Below are 18,452 nucleotides of genomic sequence, written 5' to 3'. Positions count from 1 at the left end.
CAACTATATATGCTTTTATTAAGAATAATTTAAAAAAAAATGACCACAAAAATGATTCAGACGAATGCATTCATGTTATGGAATGCATGCATTAGTCTTTTAAACTTAAATGTGAGCAAGAGGGCTTGTTCAGTTTTACAAAGTCAAATAAAATTGGGTTTTAACTTCAGTTTAGACTTCAGAATAAAGTCCAGAGAAGCAAAATGATAATTAAATCATTCGTGTCACAGTAAATTTGAACTTCAGTTATTATCTGCCTTGAATAAATACTCCATATTTGGTGAAAGTATCAATAGTTGTGTGTTATTCAGGACATCCGATTAAACATGCATGTGTTTGTATCGATGAATAGCTTCAATCTATCGGATTTCACCTCTCCACCAAGGCGGGATTTCTCTTTTTAAACATCATCAAATCCACTAAACCTGATAAATATCGCATATGAACATATACGAACAATAGTTTTAAAAAAACTACCGAAAAACTCGATTTGTTTTGTTCATGTAACACTATATAAATAGCCTAGATTTAATTAATAAGTCATTTAAAAACTTTTTCACAGCATGAAATATCTATAATGCTAAACAGATCATTAGTTAAATGATAAAATGATAAAACAGCCCATGCAAGTATAATTTCATATAAAGCTATATTTAAATGCAGCACATTATCAAGCGTTGGCTAAACACTAATGTTAAAATGCCAAACAGTTCATGTACATTCAAATAGTATTATGCACACTATATAGGTTATGAACTTTCATCCATATTCATATTTGAATGTATGAGATCTGCTGGTCAAATAATAAGTAGGCTGTCGTGCATGCTTAACTGATCATTAGTTAATGTATTCAGAGAGTTAGTAAAGTCATTAAAGTTTGATTAAGCTATAGCCTACAGGTTATATACTATAGGCTATTCAAATTTGAACTCATATGAACGACTGATCTGTTAAGCATTAGCCTTTATAATGTTTGTAAACACGTTTGTAATCATTTTATGTCAAACAGAGGTATTGTCTTTAATAAAGAGTCTTTCTTACCTTGAACGCCACGGGGAGAGTTTTGTTACACCTCCAGTGAGACGGCAGCACCGAGCACAGAAAATTCGGGCTGTCCGTGCGCACGAGCTCGGCGGGGTGGTCCGCGATGATCTCCACCATGGTTCGGTTGTCGTGCTGTCGGAGTCTCGGCACCGCCGCGTTCGGTTCCTGCTGCGCATCGCTCATCTTCCCCGCCACCGGCTGAAGGCTGCTGGACGGCGGACTGAACCTGCGGCTGGTGCTCGGATCTACCGGAATGCGCATCACAACAATGTCAGCAAAGGTAAAGGCACTTCAAACCAGCTCTAAAGTCGATTAATTTCAGTCTTCTGTAGTAAGAAAATATTTAGGTATCAAAGTCCTTTAGGCGCCTTCCCGAAAACTTGGATGAACTTGGATCCTCTCAGACTTTACGCACAAGGCTCGATACGCTCTCACACGCGAATATAATGGAAATAAACGCACACAGTCCCCTTGTTTTCACTCAGAAGAAGCACACGCATAATTTACGAGCTGCCTTTTGCGTCTCCAAAGTTGAAAGTTGCTGTATGAAACTTCCAAGTCCGGAATAAAAACGAGTCTTTGCGCATTACGCGCTGCGCTCGGGGAGTTTAGTGCGCCGCGGTTCTTAAACACGCGAGTAAAAAAGAAAGTAAAACAACAATGTGTCTAATTCATCTTTGCAAAAGTCCACAAGACCTTTCTTTTCCCTGTGCACCGCCGTCGTGAAGGGTTAAAACGGTGATTCCAAAGGTTGTGGTTAGTAAGATGAAGGCGACGCGAAGCCGCAGTGTTTTTGTCTCGATGTGTGGTTTGTCTTAGGAGGCTGGGACTTTGGTGAGTTCAGTTTTTTTGTGGTTTATATATATATATATATATATATATATATATATATGCAGAAGCAGGAGGATTATTATGCTGATGAGTCTCGAGCACGTCATGTCTGCAAGCACCAGTTGACATCATAATAAACGAGCAATTCAGTGGTTTGATTTCAGTTTTTTTGGACCTGTCCTCTCTTTTTTACCAAAATAATCCACCAAACACTACACAGAGACCCTTTTGCCTTATATACACAGCAGCCACACAGTCTCACTTGTGATTTATCTTTACATTTTAATAAAATAAAACAAAAATAATCAGATCCAAGTTAAGGAAGGCCACAAAAGAGAGACTTTTAAACCCATATTAGGGAGCAATCAGTGGAATATTATAGACTATTATCTTATTATGCACATTATTATGCCAGCACGTTTTTGACAGTTTGTAGTCACTATTCTGTCATACTGAGAGACATAAAGGCTCTAAATGCTCAAAGGAGACATATTAGAACTTATTCAAACCTGAGACTGAGAGCAAACAAGCACAGAAGCGAAGTGAGTCACTTTCCATTTGTTGTACACCGAGTCCAAAAGAGACAGCCTGAGCAAAAGTTAATATTAGGCTATACAACATCAGACTGAAGCAACTGAAGCCATGGCAACAACATGTAATGGCTAAGTATAAAGTAATAATTCTAATTATCTTGATTTTTCCCCCCTCAACATTTAAGAATTAAATTAATATTTTGGTGTCATAAAAAGTTGTTTTGGATTATTTTAATATATATATATATATATATATATATATATATATATATATATATATATATATATATATATATATATAAAAGTGTAAATAATATATTTAAAAGTGCAAATAAATGTAACAGATATACTGTAAATATAAAAATATATATATATATTTTAATTAAAAATTAAAAAGATTGTTTTAAATTACATTTTAACCTCATGAAAAGGTGCAAATAACCCAATCTAAAAACACTTTTTTTTAAATGAGAAGCAATAATACAGTATAAAAATTAAATAATACAAAGAACATAGCATATATATATATATATATATATATATATATATATATATATATATATATATATATATATATATATATATATATATATATATATAGTACATATTTGCTTAGTTACAAAGGCAATGTGATTAAAAACCCTAATAAATAAAGAAAAAGACAAATAAAATAAATAAATAAGAACATATGCAAATAAAAAAATAAAGTGATAAAATCATGTTTTTATAAGTCAAGGGTCAGGAGAGATCTCATTATAGCGTTTAATAAAATATCTAAAAGAAATTAAATAAAAAAATCCATTAATAGCTCTCATAATATTTATTAAGTAATCAGCTTCCAATAAGTATTCTGCAAATCTTGGCAGTTTCTTAAAGACTTTAGTTTTATTTATATCAAAGTTTACGAGTTTTTGTTTTCATACTAAAAACGCTCTATTGATGGCGCTCTTGAACGCTTAATTTCGTCATTTGTTGTGCGACGAGAGTAAAGAACGTCAATCGTTCACCTTATCAGTGAAGGCTACTAAGTTATAGAACAATGTACTTTTTGTAACACATCATTTCAAGATATTGAACATTTATTTTTTTATTGCCCTTTTTCTATTTCTTTTTGGCTAACTTTAAAATAGACATGACAAGAACCTTATGACATTTTACTTTGTTTTCAAAACCCATATTTGTCTGAAAAACAAAATTACATTATTAATCTTTGAATTATTTTGGCAAAGTTTTATATTCATAAGACAAAAATAACTCAAAAGAAACCCTCATATATTACCTTTTGTAATACTGATCTCACAGTATACTTTCAAACCCTTTCAAACATGAGATCCCAAAACAAAAAGCTTATAAAAACAATAAAAATGTTAAAGCTTTTCAAATTCATGTAACTGCCCTAATACTATATAGCACTTTTTATCCAAGTATTTTATTTAAATTTTATTATTATTATTATTATTTTTTACATAATTGTTCATTTTATGTTTTAGTTATTGTTGTTATTCTCTGTTTCACATACTCTGAACTGTACCACAATGGCTTATATTTGCCTTGTACTTTTTGCATTGTACTTGTCTATAATTCAACTAAAAAAAATTTAATAAAAAATAAAAATAAAAATAGTTTTATAAAAAGTTAAAAGTTATAGAACTTTTACGAACTACAATACCCACAATCCGTGAAGGCGAATAACAGTGACGTCATATTGAGCCGCCCGGTGCAGCATGTTTACATGAGAGAAATGTGTTCGGCAGTTAGACAGAGCAAATGTGGAGTACACTGAATAATTCATAACAGAGGTAAATATGTGCATTTTATTCAATGTATGCGGTTAAATCACACTTCTAGTCGTTGATCTGTTTAGTCTCAAAGTCAACTTGTATTAAAACAAACCTCGAAATGTTAAGTTTGTTCAGTTCAAATCACTGTTTATGACTATGTCACGATATAATGACAGTTTTACAAACATCACAGGGTTTTATAGTGTTGATAAGCATTTATTTTTTTACGCTGTTAGTAATTAAAGCGACAGTTTTGAGCTGTTTGGGTTACATGTCAGAGTTTGGATTCTTTGAAATGTAGTGAAAGTTGTTAATTACAGTTCAAATACAGATGTAGTTATAGTAAACTGTTAAAATCGTATTACTTACTCCTGAAATCAAGGAGAGCAAGGTCAGAAATTAAGGGGGACTCGAAGGTGACAAAAATACCCCTCAAATTCAAAAAGTAGGGGCAAAAAATAGAATATTTAGAACTGTCTGATATAGTTCTGAATATTCTGTTCTAAGCCTTGTTAAACACTTTAACACATAAAATGAAATAACAAATGAAAATGAAATAAAATGATTACATTCATAATATATTCTCAGTCTAAATATTCAAATTGAGAATGTATGTTAATGAATTGATTCAGCTAAAGTATTTGAATAAATGGATGAAACATTTTTTTTTCTTTGTTATGTATGTTTAGGAAAAATCCCCTCTTAAACGTAATAATGCCCCTGAAAACCAAATCCACCAGACAGTTATTGCCCCTTTATGGAAAAGTAAATTTCTGACACTGGGGGCAAGTTGTCAAGTGTTTTAAGTGTTGTGATTTTACACCATTCATTCATTAAAAATGTTGCTGGCAAAACAATGGCTAGATTTTTTTGTATTTAAATTTTTACACTTTTACTGTTTTATGAATTATTTTGTGTTTCATAATTGTTTTACTGTGTAATGATTATTTAATGGCAGGTTCCCGATTTTTTTTTTTTTTTTTTTAGTAGCCAAGACTTTAAGATATGTTATGCAGAAATTGACTTTCAAAAATAAACCTATCCTGAGCGATATTCCCTGGAGTAAACATTTGTAAAATATGTGACAACTAGCCCTGCTCTCCCCCAATTTTATTTTAATTCTAAATTCCAGTTGTTTTCCTGTGGTATTGTGGTATATTCTAGTCTTCACCAAATCCATTTTCTTTGGAAAAAGAGGAAAAAAAAAAAAAAACAGTATCCTTTCACTTAGTTTTTGAATATGTCTAACTTTCCCCCCGTGTGTATTGTTTGTAAAAACCTCTGGCTGTTTGAAAGACTGTAGAAAGAGTGATGTCACACACTCGACGTGAAGTCTGACTCGGTGGAAACTTTTAATGTGTGAGCCATTTCTCCACCATTTCCTCTCGGAATACATGTCCAAGAGCGTTAAATCCACACGTTTTGGTGTGAGAGAAATGGATTTTGCATGATTGCAGGTCTTATGCAAACTAAAGCTGTGTGTGGCGGCTCTCTGAGGATGTGGAGCGAAATGAAACATTGAATGGCTCAAAATCATATTTGCCACTTCATTACGGCCTCTAAAAAGATGTGCTATTAAGTTACATTTCCTGCTTTGGCAGCTCCAAACATCAAATATGTTTCTGATCCCCCACCCATCCTCCCCACATATAATGATCAACTGTAAATTTATGGGACAGCTGAGTTGGGATAATTGTAATTAATGCAAAATATAGCTGAATATATATTGAAACAGTATGTGGCGTAAAGTTCAAAAATAAATATGTTGGAGGTCTTTAATGCTGATATTTTTGGGGTTTCTTATTACTTGTTTTGTTCCCACAGTAGTAAAAGTCTCCTTCCTAAAATCATTTTATGTCACCAAGATTCGTCTGTTTTTCCGTCTTTGCTGTTGTAGGTCTACTACTCTTGGCACAATGTAAGAAAACACAAATTGACTCAGCAATAGAGCTTTGCATCCCATGCCCAAGACTAAATGAGTAAATTAACTAGGCGTCTGAAGAAAAAAAAGACATGGAAGCAAAGCTACATAAAAGTCCTGACTATTTAATTACATAGAGGAAAATGCAATAAATACAATAGCTCCCCTTTTCTGTTCGTTCAAAGCCCTTTGCATGTTGAAGTAATCTCGATTCATTTGCCACATCTGAATTCATTTTGCCCAGTATGGCGACCATCTGCCTTCACAAGTCAAAGTGAAAGCTTTATCTTTCATCCAACAGAAGGAAATTTTACGCCGGGATGTATTTATTGAAGAAAACGCCCCTGCTGTTTGCTTCGGTGACGCTTTGGAACATTTAGTTTCATGTTGCTTGGAGTAGAATTGGGATTTATATTAGCTGCTCTGATTCGAAAGGTTCACCCTAAAAAAAAAAAGAAAGAATTCTGTCATTGTTTACTCACCCTCATGTCATACAGAAAATCCGTATGCTGTTGATGAATGTTTATACTGCTCTAAGTGACCCTAGGTTTCAAACTCCAACACACACACACACACACACACACACACACACAAATCACCAAAAAAGAAGTCCATATAATTTGTGCGCCATATTCCAAGTTTTCTGAAGTCATACGATAGCTTTGTGTGAAGAACAGAGCAAAATTTAAGTTGTTATTCATTTCAAATGTTCCCCTCCGCCGCAGCTCTCAAATCACTTCCACCACAGTGAATAACAACTTAAATTTTGTTCTGTTTCTCACATGAAGCTATTGTATGACTTCAGAAGACTTAAAATGTAGTGTACAATTCAACCTACTCTTATGGTGCTTTTAAGGTGTTTATCTGAAGCTTGACAGCCATGTTAACCATGTCTGCTTCCTGACCCGAGCCAACAGGCCAGATTCAGGTCAGTTTTTTTATTATAACTTCGGGTTCGGGTTTGTAATTAATGGAAAAATACATTATTATTATTATTATTGTTGTTGTTGTTAATATCACTATCATAAAGATTTTGATAATATGTATATAGTATATAATAATAATAATAATTATTATTATTTTTAAATGTACTGTATATAAATGTAAAGTTATTATTATTATTAAAATTATTATAATAATTTTTTATTACAGTTGTGCTCAAAGTTTGCATACCCTTGGAGAATTGGTAATATATGTACCATTTTTAAAGAAAACATGAGTGAGCAGGCAAAACATTTCTTTTATTTCTTACGGGATTCATATTCAACTGTAGGTTATAACAGAATGGCACAATCATGAAACAAAACATGGCAACAAAGAATGAAATGAAATGACCCCTGTTCAAAAGTCTGCATACCCTTAGATCTTAATACTGTGTATTGCCCCCTTTAGCATCAATGACAGCGTGCAGTCTTTTGTAATAGTTGTCTGTGAGGCCCCAGATTCTTGCAGGAGGTAAAGCTGCCCATTCATCTTGGCAAAATGCCTCCAGGTTATGCAAAGTCTTTGGTCGTCTTGCATCAACCGCACATTTGAGATCTCCCCAGAGTGGCTCGATGATATTAAGGTCAGGAGACTGTGATGGGCACTCCAGAAACTTCACCTTTTTCTGCTGTAACCACTGGAGGGTCAACTTGGCCTTGTGCTTAGGGTCATTGTCGTGCTGGAAAGTCCAAGGGCATCCCATGCGCAGCTTTTGTGTAGAATAATGCAAATTGTCTGCCAGTATTTTCTGATAATATTCTGCATTCATCTTGCCATCAATTTTCACAAGATTCCCCGTGCCTTTAGAGCTCACACCCCCCCAAAACATCAGTGAGCCACCACCATGCTTCACAGTGGGATGGTATTCTTTTCACTATAGGCCTTGTTGACCCCTCTCCAAACATAGCGCTTATGGTTGTGACCATAAAGCTCTATTTTGGTCTCGTCACTCCAAATTACAGTGTGCCAGAAGCTGTGAGGCGTGTCAAGGTGTTGTCGGGCATATTGTAACCGGGCTTTTTTGTGGCATTGGCGCAGTAAAGGTTTCTTTCTGGCAACTCGACCATGCAGCTAATTTTTGTTGAAGCATTGTCGTATTGTGCTCCTTGAAACAACCACACCGTCTTTTTCCAGAGCAGCCTGTATTTCTCCTGAGGTTACCTGTGGGTTTTTCTTTGTATCCTGAACAATTCTTCTGGCAGTTGTGGCTGAAATCTTTCTTGGTCTACCTGACCTTGGTTTGGTATCAAGAGATCCCTGAATTTTCCACTTCTTAATAAGTGATTGAACAGTACTGACTGGCATTTTCAAGGCTTTGGATATCTTTTTATATCCTTTTCCATCTTTATAAAGTTCCATTACCTTGTTACGCAGGTCTTTTGACAGTTCTTTTCTGCTCCCCATGGCTCAGTATCTAGCCTGCTCAGTGCATCCACGTGAGAGCTAACAAACTCATTGACTATTTATACACAGACACTAATTGCAATTTAAAAAGCCACAGGTGTGGGAAATGAACCTTTAATTGCCATTTAAACCTGTGTGTGTCACCTTGTGTGTCTGTAGCAAGGCCAAACATTCAAGGGTATGTAAACTTTTGATCAGGGCCATTTGGGTGAGTTGCCACAGTATGCAATAGACTGGCATGTCTTAAGGTCAATATTAGGACAAAAATGGCAAAAAAGAAACAGCTTTCTCTAGAAACTCATCAGTCAATCATTGTTTTGAGGAAGGAAGGCTATACAATGCTTGAAATTGCCAAAAAACTGAAGATTTCATACAAAGGTGTACACTACAGTCTTCAAAGACAAAGGACAACTGGCTCTAACAAGGACAGAAAGAGATGTGGAAGACCAGATGTACAACTAAACAAGAGGATAAGTACATCAGAGTCTCTAGTTTGAGAAATAGACGCCTCACATGTCCTCAGCTGACAGCTTCATTGAATTCTACCCGCTAAACACCAGTTTCATGTACAACAGTAAAGAGAAGACTCAGGGGTGCAGGCCTTATGGGAAGAATTGCAAAGAAAAAGCCACTTTTGAAACAGAAAAACAAAAAGAAAAGGTTCGAGTGGGCAAAGAAACACAGACATTGGACAACAGATAATTGGAAAAGAGTGTTATGGATCTTAACCCCATTGAGCTTTTGTGGGATCAGCTAGACTGTAAGGTGCGTGAGAAGTGCCCGACAAGACAGTCACATCTATGGCAAGTGCTACAGGAAGTGTGGGGTGAAATGTCACCAGAGTATCTGGACAAACTGACAGCTAGAATAACAAGGATCTGCAAAGCTGTCATTGCTGCACGTGGAGGATTTTTAGATGAGAACTCTTTGAAGTAGTTTAAGAAGTTCTGAACATTGTTTTCAAATTGTAATAGTAATTTTTCACGTTATTAATGTCCTGAATATACATTGTGATCAGTTGAATGCCACTTTGGTGAATAAAAGTACCAATTTCTTTCCATAAGAGCAAAATCTCGACATTATTCCAAACTTTTGGCCACCTGTTTGTGTGTGTGTGTGTGTGTGTGTGTGTGTGTATATACAGTATATATATAGTAAAATAGATTATTATTATTAAAATAATGATTATTAGAATTGTTATAAATATTTTGATTGTAACAAAAATGTGTAAATAAAAACAGCAATAATAATAATAACTATGATTTATTTTTAATAATTTATGACGTGTGTGTGTGTGTGTGTGTGTGTGTGTGTATATATATATATTAAAAATGAATGATTATATATGTTGATCATATATATAATCCAAAATATTTATGATGATAATTTTTGATTTTATATATATATATATATATATATATATATATATATATATATATATAATTATAAAAAATATTATTATTAATATTTTGATTATAAATATATGATCAACTTTTTATAATAATAATAATTGATTTTTAATTTATTTTTAAATATAAATAGTTAATATAATATAGGCTACATTTTTTTTATATGATATAATTTTTTCATTTTAATGTAACTTGTTTTGTGCATCTGCACGTAAATGTTTTTTTTTTTAATGTAAATATGCACTGGATGGACATCTTTGACTATTGTGCCATCTCCCTCTGTTTTTTCAGCGTTTCGCGTGGAACCTATACATTTTTTTGACACTGTGCCAAGTTTTTTTAAGCAGGTGTCACAAAGATTCCACGTTCTTTGAAGAAGTTCAGGTTGCCACACAAACATCCAGATCGGGTTCATCTTAAAATTTGACTACATGGTCTTGGGAACGAGCTTCACCTTAATGCCTATGCAGACCTCTACTATTGTCGTTGTAAAGAAAACAGCAGTGTATGAACATTCTAAATAGCATCTCCTTTTGTGTTCCATGGAAGAAAGTCATACAGGTTTGGAAAGAGTGAGTAAATAATGATTTTTGGTTGAACTATGGCTTTAATTATCTGTGGTCAATAGTGTTAACTAAACCAGAGGGATTAGCTCTCATCTGCGTTGAAAAAGGCCGTCCACCTGTGAGATTTGATAGTCTGATGCTTTGGTTTGCTGTAGGAAGGCTGTGGTTTCTGAGTCACTCATGCCAGCAAACGTGCTATGGTTCAAATAGGCGAAGGTTTGTATAAATAAACCTGCTGGACCGTGTCTACTCACCTTTTGCTGTGCTTCCCAATGGAAATCACTGCACACCCGACAATGGCCGCATTTGAATTTGACAAGCTCCATTTCCAGGGGTATATCAGCACCTGTTAATTTGTTTTCTTTGTATTGAAGGAGCTCTAACTGCAAACTATGCAGATAGCTGTGAGATGAATGTTAACTGCTCTCATAATTTGTCCTGTACACACGGTCACACTGATAAATAAAAAGTAAGAATACTGTTTGTCAGCTTTATATTTTAGAGGGTTTAATGGCAAACAACTTTTATAAATTAGTATATTTTATATGTAATGCAGATAGTATATATGGTTTATTAGCAGCAGCTCTCTACTGATTATATATATACAGTAAATATTAAATGGATAGTTCACCCAAAAGTTAAAAACTTATCATCATTTACTCACTCATGTCATTCCAAAACTATGCAGAATGACATCCTCAGTCACCATTCACTTTCATTGAATGGGAAAAAAAAAAAATGCATTGAAAGTGAATAGTGACTGAGGCTAAAATTCTGCCTAAAGGCCCCTGCGATTTCATATGAAATCGTAGAACGAATAGAAGTTGACATAATTTAGAACTAAATCTGGCCAAAAAGAAGGTGTTTTTTAGTTTGTTTTGGTGGTTCATAACAGCTAGCCAGGGCAAAATTTCTTACCAGCTGCTAAACACCTTCTTACTGCCATTGGTCCACATCACTGGTAGGTGTGACCTGGAGCTACACCTACTTTGAGACCAAAAGCTAATTCTGTTGACGTTGTTCAGTCAGTCAAGATCAGTCAACATGAACACACCTGCGTACAGAGTTATTAGCGAGCTGGTACAAACTTACCGGTACCTACATCTGTATGATCATTATGATCAGTTTCGTCATAAATTACAACAACAGAGTGTAATTGGCGCATATTATGGCCGCATATAGTGCATTAGCCCCATGAATGCACAATGTAAACATAAATTACACAATATCCACTGCATATACTATATATACAGTATTACTTTAAATCATCATCGAGTAGTTAAACGGCTTCTTTTACTGAGCTTGTGTGAATTCTACTCATAGTCATTGATAACACATTTTAATGTCATTAGTTGGTTTAAAATGTAGTCTTGAGCATCCTCATATTTAAATGTATCTCTAAACTAGTGGTAGACCTTAATGTCGGTTTTACCGATTAGTCGGTGCCGATAGTTGCTTTTTGGAACTATCGGTTATCTGCAAAAATCTGCCGATAGTTGCCGACATTTTTTTATTTTATTTTTTACATTTTTTTAATAATTTTTGAAACACTTGACTGAAATGTTTCTCATGATCTTAAAAATCTTTTGATCTGAAGGCGTATACTTAAATGTTTGAAATTAGTTTTGTAGACAAAAATATAATTGTGCCACCATATTAATTTATTTCATTATAAAACTAAAATTTAATAAAAACAAAAAAAAGTTTCTGAAATGGATGACTTGGACCAAATAATAAAGAAAAGCAGCCAATAAGTGCCCAACATAGATGGGAACTCCTTCAATACTGTTTAAAAAGCATCCCAGGGTGATACCTCAAGAAGCTGGTTGAGAAAATGTCAAGAGTACATGTCTGCAAATTCTAGGCAAAAGGTGACTACTTTGAAGATGCTAAAATATAACACAGTTTTGATTTATGTTGGATTTTGTTTAGTCACAACATAATTCCCATAGTTCCATTTATGTTATTCCATAGTTTTGATGACTTTACTATTATTCTAAAATGTGAGAATTTTTTTTAATAAAGAATGAGTGTTTCAAAACTTTTGACTGGTAGTGTATATACACCAAAGGTACCACGTTCATCAAGTTTAAACATCATGCGACCACGCAGCCATCACACCGCTTAGGAAGGAGATGCAGTCTGTCTCCTAGAGATGAACATAGTTTGGTGTGAAAAGTGCAAATCAATCCCAGAACAACAGCAAAGGACCTTGTGAAGATGCTGGAGGAAACAGGTAGACAAGTATCTATATCCACAGTAAACTGAGTCCTATATCAACATAACCTGAAAGGCTGCTCAGCAAGGAAGAAGCCACTGCTCCAAAACCGCCATAAAAAAGCCAGACTACAGTTTGCAAGTGCACATGGGGACAAAGATCTTACTTTTTGGAGAAATTTCCTCTGGTCTGATGAAACAAAAATGGAACTTTTTGGCCATAATGACCATCCTTATGTTTGGAGGAAAAAGGGTGAGGCTTTCAAACTGAAGAATACCATCCCAGCCATTAAGCATGGGGGTGGCAGCATCATGTTGTGGGAGTGCTTTTCTGCAGGAGGGACTGGTGCACTTCACAAAATAGATGGCATCATGAGGAAGGAAAATTAAGTGGATATGTTGATGTAACATCTGAAGACATCAGCCATGAAGAAAGCTCGGTCGCAAATGGGTCTTCCAAATGGACAATGACCCCAAGCAAACCTTTTTTTGCGGGGGTAAAATGGCTTAAGGACAACAAAGTTAAGGTATTGGAGTATCACAAAGCCCTGACCTCAGTCTGATACAAAATTTGTGGGCAGAACTGAAAAAGCGTATGCGAGCAAGGAGGCCTACAAACCTGACTCAGTTACACCAGTTCTGTCTGGAGGAATGGGCCAAAATTCCAGCAACTTATTGTGAGAAGCTTGTGGAAGGATACCCAAAACATTTGACCCAAGTTAAACAATTTAAAGGCAATGCTACCAAATACTAACAAATTGTATGTAAACTTCTGACCCACTGGGAATGTGATGAAAGTATAAATCATTCTCTCTACTATTATTCTGACATTTCACATTCTTAAAATAAAGTAGTGATCCTAACTGACCTAAGACAGGGAATGTTTTCTATGATTAAATGTCAGGAATTGTGAAAAACTGAGTTTAAATGTATTTGGCTAAGGTGTATGTAAACTTCAGACTTCAACTGTATATATACTGTATACATATACACTGATCAGCCACAACATTAAAACCACTGACAGGTGAAGTGAATAACATTTATTATCTTGTTACAATGGCACCTGTCAAGGTGTGGGATATACAGTATTAGGCAGCAAGTGAACAGTCAGTTCTTGAATTTTGTGTGTTGAAAGCAGACAAAATAGGCAAGCATAAGGAACTGAGCGACTTTGACAAGGGCCAAATTGCGATAGCTAGACGACTGGGTCAGAGCATCACCAAAATGTCAGGTCCCAGCATGCTGTGGTTAGTACCTACCAAAAGTGGTCCAAGGAAGGACAACCGGTGAACCGGCGACAGGGTCATGGGTGCGACAGGCTCATTGATGTCTGTGGGGAGCGAATGCTAGTCCTTGTTGTCCGATCCCACAGAAGAGCTACTGTAGCACAAATTGCTGAATGGTGTCAGAACACACAGTGCATCGCAGCTTGCTGCATGTGGGGCTGCGTAGCTGAAGACTGGTCAGAATGCCCATACTGACCCCTGTCCACCGCTGAAAGTGCATACAATGGGCACGTGAGCGTCAGAACTGGACCATGGAGCAATGGAAGAATGTGGCTGGTCTGATGAATCACGTTTTCTTTTAGATTGTTTACTTGGGGAAGAGATGGCAGCAGCACTATGGGAAGAAGGCAGGCCGGCGGAGGCAGTGTGATGCTCTGGGCAATGTTCTGCTGGGAAACATTGGGTCCTGGCATTCATGTGGATGTTATTTTGACACGTACCACCTACCTAAAGATTGTTGCAGACCACGTACACCTCTTCATGGCAATGGCCTCTTTCAGAAGGATAACACACCCTGCCACACTGCAAAAATTGTTCAGGAATGGTTTGAGGAACATGACAGAGAGTTCAATGTGTTGACTTGGCCTCCAAATTCCCCAGATCTCAATTCGATTGAGCATCTATGGGATGTGCTGGACCAACAAGTCCGATCCATGGAGGCCCCACCTCGCAACTTACAGGACTTAAAGGATCTGCTGCTAGTGTCTTGATGCCAGATACCACAGGACACCTTCAGAGGTCTTGTAGAGTCCGTGTCTCGACGGGTCAGAGCTGTTTTGGTGGCACGAGGGGGACCTACACGATATTAGGCAGGTGGTTTTAATGTTGTGGCTGATCTTTGTATACACACACACACACACACACACACACACACACACACAAAGCCCTTCATCTGGTTAATATATATGCTATAAAAAGCTTAATTTGCTTAATACTTAAATTTAGGTCATTGTAATGGCGCCAAGTGTCTGTTGTTTCAAAATAAGAGTCCCCAGTGTGTTTCAGGCTTGTTAGTTACGTTATGCACCAAGCCTCTCTTTTTTTCTGGTTATCATTGGGATTTTAGTATATTGTTATTATTATATTGGGACTGCATCTGGGATTTTATTCTTCTGGACTCTTGTATACTCTTTTGACCTTAGAAGACCCTCACCATCTTAGTTATCGCTGTCGGCAAAATCCACAATCGGTCTACCTCTACTCAAATGGTTCATGTCCAAAATATACTTTTTTGTAAGCATAAGATATTGGATATTGTAGCATTTATCATCTAATGCTACCAAGATAGGAGGGTGACTCTCATGAAACCTCTCATGAAAATGTCCATGTCTTCTTTTACTCAAAAAAAAAAAAAAAAAAAAAAAAAAAAGTATTTCGCATAAAGAAATGAAACTTGTTTTAGGTTAAGATGTTTTACATTGTGACATTATTTTCATGACAGACATGCACATTTACCCCTGAATTCTCATTACCGCAATGCAGAAAAAGGTGGTCATTATGATATTCTTATTACTGCACCGTCAAAAAAATTAAGCGTTGTTTGTCACTGAGGTTCCGTTTTAATCTCAACATGTGATGTGTTTTTCCTGTGTCCTGTCATTGAATGCATCAGGAAGTGTTTTCTTTGTGAAGTGGCTTTATAATTGCTTGTGTTTGATGGGTCACACAGTCACATGAGCGTTGTGTGAACGCTGTGTGCGTGTTGTCTGTTTAACAGATGAGCAACAGTTCCGCGAGCCCCATGACAGCCAGCAGCAGCAGCAGCGCAGCAGGCGGTCGCGCATCCGGAAAAGCCACCAGCTTCATCCCGGAGCTCCAAAGCATGATGTGAGTACAGGAAATACTTTCCTCACTTCCTATCTGAAGTCATTTACACTACTCGCATATGTTCAATACCTTACCTGTTGCGGTATCGTGATGGTATCAGATGTGCTTGCATGGTACTGAATGGTAATCATATTGAAATACCATGGTATTAACTTGTTATTCATGATACGATAATACCATGGTGGTACTATACTTTTTGGATTGAGGAGTTGCTATCTAAAATAGCGGGACTACTGACTTAAAGGGAAAGTTCAACAAAAAATGAGCATTTATTCATTATTTATTCAACCTTGTTTTGTTCTAAACCAGTATAACTTTCTTACTTTTTCGGTACATAAAGGAGAAATTCAGACAAAAGTTTTTTCTCACTGTTGTCATACAATGGCAGTGGATGGCGACCACCTCTTGAAGCTTCAATAAGGACGCAAAAGTATAATTCAGAAGTCTAATAAATTATTCAATGTCACTCATGCCTTGTTTTGAAGGCATACTAAAAGGTTTGGTGAGAAACAATCTGAAATCTTATTTAGAAAAAATCTTGACCGACCGTTGCTCTCCTGTGCGCATTCTCTCGCGAGATGGGGTGTTCAAGTGAGATCTCACTTTGTTTTGGTACAACCGGACCACCACAGAGATATTAACAACAGAGAACAAAACACATTTGCAAACAAACCAGAAAACTGAAATTACAAAACATGTCTGAAGAGTTTGAAGTCGAAGAGGAGATGCATTTCTATGCCCTGCCTTATTTGTTTGAACCCAAGTCCTCGGAAATCCAATTCGTTCTAAGGAGTGGGTTCGTTTGGACGCTTCATATAAATGAACAACTTCAAATAAATGATTCACTGATTCGTTTGAGCCCCTGCACAGCCTTAAAAGGACCTTGCCTTCTTTTATGAAGCACCATATTTAGTAAATTGCAGCTGTTTCTCATATATTTCGACTAAGTTATGTAAAAATAGGGTGTTTTCTAGTTTTATTTAGTTTGTATTTAGTATAAATACAATGTAATATGTAATAATTTCAGTGTTCAGTTTAATGTTGTCAGCCTAATTGTTAAATGTCACACTAATTAAATAATAATATAATCGAGTTGTTATATATTTAAAATATGTCCGCTTCAATGTAGTCAGCTACTTTTTGTTAGTAACTTGTAGCGTAACTAACTGTAGTTTAGGAAGCATTGTAGTACGTAGTGCGGTACATCTCCAAAAAGCCATGAAATTACTATGCTATCAAGTCCAAAGAACCAAGGTAATACCATAGCACCTTTTGGTTCATTTGGTAAGTGATGTCTTGGAAAAAGGAAATGTTTCAGTACGGGACCGCAGACAGCACACGTACATCACAACTTGCCTTTAATCTTCACTCTGATTGCAGAGAATGAGACACAAAACCCCAGTGTTAATGGCATTTCTAAATTCACTTACAATTCCCTTAGTTGGATAGTAAAATGTGATTAGAATTTGAAGTGCTTAATACAGTACAAATCTGATAAAAAGCTAAATATGCTAAACACTTAAATATATATGGTTTTCACTGAAATGTAAGGTCACAGAACCTATATGTATATTTAAACAACATATATTTCAAAATATTACAGAAATTGTCCTTTTCATGTATCTAACATACATTTTTTACCAATACTTGTAGAATTTTAATTAGAGGTCGACACCGATACCGATAACTAGGGTGGTAGGAAAGGCTGATAACAGATTAATTGGCCGGTAGTTTTAAAAATTGATTTATAGAATGTAAAAAAAAAAAATAATAATAATCTTATTCCTTACTTATTCCTTTCCTTACTATGATGGGCACAGACAAAGAGTCCTAAGTGAATAAAATCCCATATGTAGTTTATTGTTCAACCAAAATCCCCAAAATAACCAGAAAAAATTAAGTTTGGTGCATAATGCGGGACTTAAGTATAAACAAGCCCGGAACACACTGGGGACTCTTATTTTGAAATGATGAATCAACTATCGACAGATATTTTTGCTGATAACTATAGTTCCAAAAAGCAACCATCGGTACCGATTAATCGGTAAAACCAATTTATCGCCCTACCTCTAATTTGAATATGTGTATAAATGCTCAAATATATGAATTATAATTTATACATGTTCGTATATGACCATATATCGTATTTTTGTATCAGACAATGTTTTAATCGCAACATACGCCTAATTATTGAATCCTCATTTGTGTTTTTAGTTTACAGAATTATTTTAGGTCTATTTTAACCTTAGAAAAGTTTTCTTTCATTTTAAGGGTCTTCCAATAGCCATATCACAGGTCTTTTTGTATGTATTTATTATTTTTTGCTTGCTAACTGCATATTCAGTTATACACTAAAATATTTAATTGCATTTACACTGTCATTGGCATAAATTACACAGGCATACAATGATGATTTGTGCATTTTCACCGCAAAACAACACAAAAAAACGGTGTAAATTGGAAATTGCATCGTGATATTTGAGAAAAACCGCTGTAAATTCAGTCATTTTGGGCCACAACAATCAGAAAATCCTGGTGGGACTGGTTTACCCACTCTGATGCACGCCAGTGCCTCTAGTTATCTTTTTGATTAGGCATCATAACTGATTGTGGCTTCTTCACGTGAGGACAGATTTCTGCCACATCAGA

At 35.6% G+C, this 18,452-nt stretch overlaps 2 protein-coding genes across 9 annotated transcripts in view; one reads left to right on the top strand and one right to left on the bottom strand.

Moving 5' to 3' along the window:
• The window catches only part of LOC127410724 (transcription initiation protein SPT3 homolog), a 160,484-nt gene that overhangs the window by 923 nt on the left and 141,109 nt on the right, over positions 1 to 18,452 (top strand). The window contains exons 1-2 of one of the 5 annotated variants that reach the window (XM_051645922.1): positions 1,178 to 1,324; positions 15,694 to 15,803. The exons of 1 other annotated variant lie outside the window; for it this stretch is intronic. In XM_051645922.1, coding sequence (XP_051501882.1) covers positions 1,298 to 1,324; positions 15,694 to 15,803 — 137 coding nt within the window. In that variant the 5' untranslated portion in view covers positions 1,178 to 1,297. Of the gene's footprint in view, positions 1 to 1,177; positions 1,325 to 4,104; positions 4,208 to 15,693; positions 15,804 to 18,452 lie in introns of those variants that run through there. 3 more of the 5 variants (XM_051645923.1, XM_051645924.1, XM_051645926.1) reach the window with 3 other exon arrangements.
• Positions 1 to 18,452, bottom strand: part of runx2a (RUNX family transcription factor 2a) — a 90,038-nt gene that overhangs the window by 47,946 nt on the left and 23,640 nt on the right. For 3 of the 4 annotated variants that reach the window (XR_007892155.1, XM_051645911.1, XM_051645912.1), the window contains exon 3: positions 1,042 to 1,289. Coding sequence is in view for 3 of the 4 variants with exons in the window: in XM_051645911.1 (XP_051501871.1) it covers positions 1,042 to 1,289 (248 nt within the window). In the remaining variant the exon portion in view is untranslated. Of the gene's footprint in view, positions 1 to 1,041; positions 1,306 to 18,452 lie in introns of those variants that run through there. The other variant, XM_051645913.1, reaches the window with a different exon arrangement.

Source organism: Myxocyprinus asiaticus, chromosome 20 (assembly GCF_019703515.2).
Source record: "Myxocyprinus asiaticus isolate MX2 ecotype Aquarium Trade chromosome 20, UBuf_Myxa_2, whole genome shotgun sequence".
NCBI classification, from domain to species: Eukaryota; Metazoa; Chordata; class Actinopteri; order Cypriniformes; family Catostomidae; genus Myxocyprinus; species Myxocyprinus asiaticus.
This window is presented reverse-complemented; position numbering and strand designations above follow the sequence as displayed.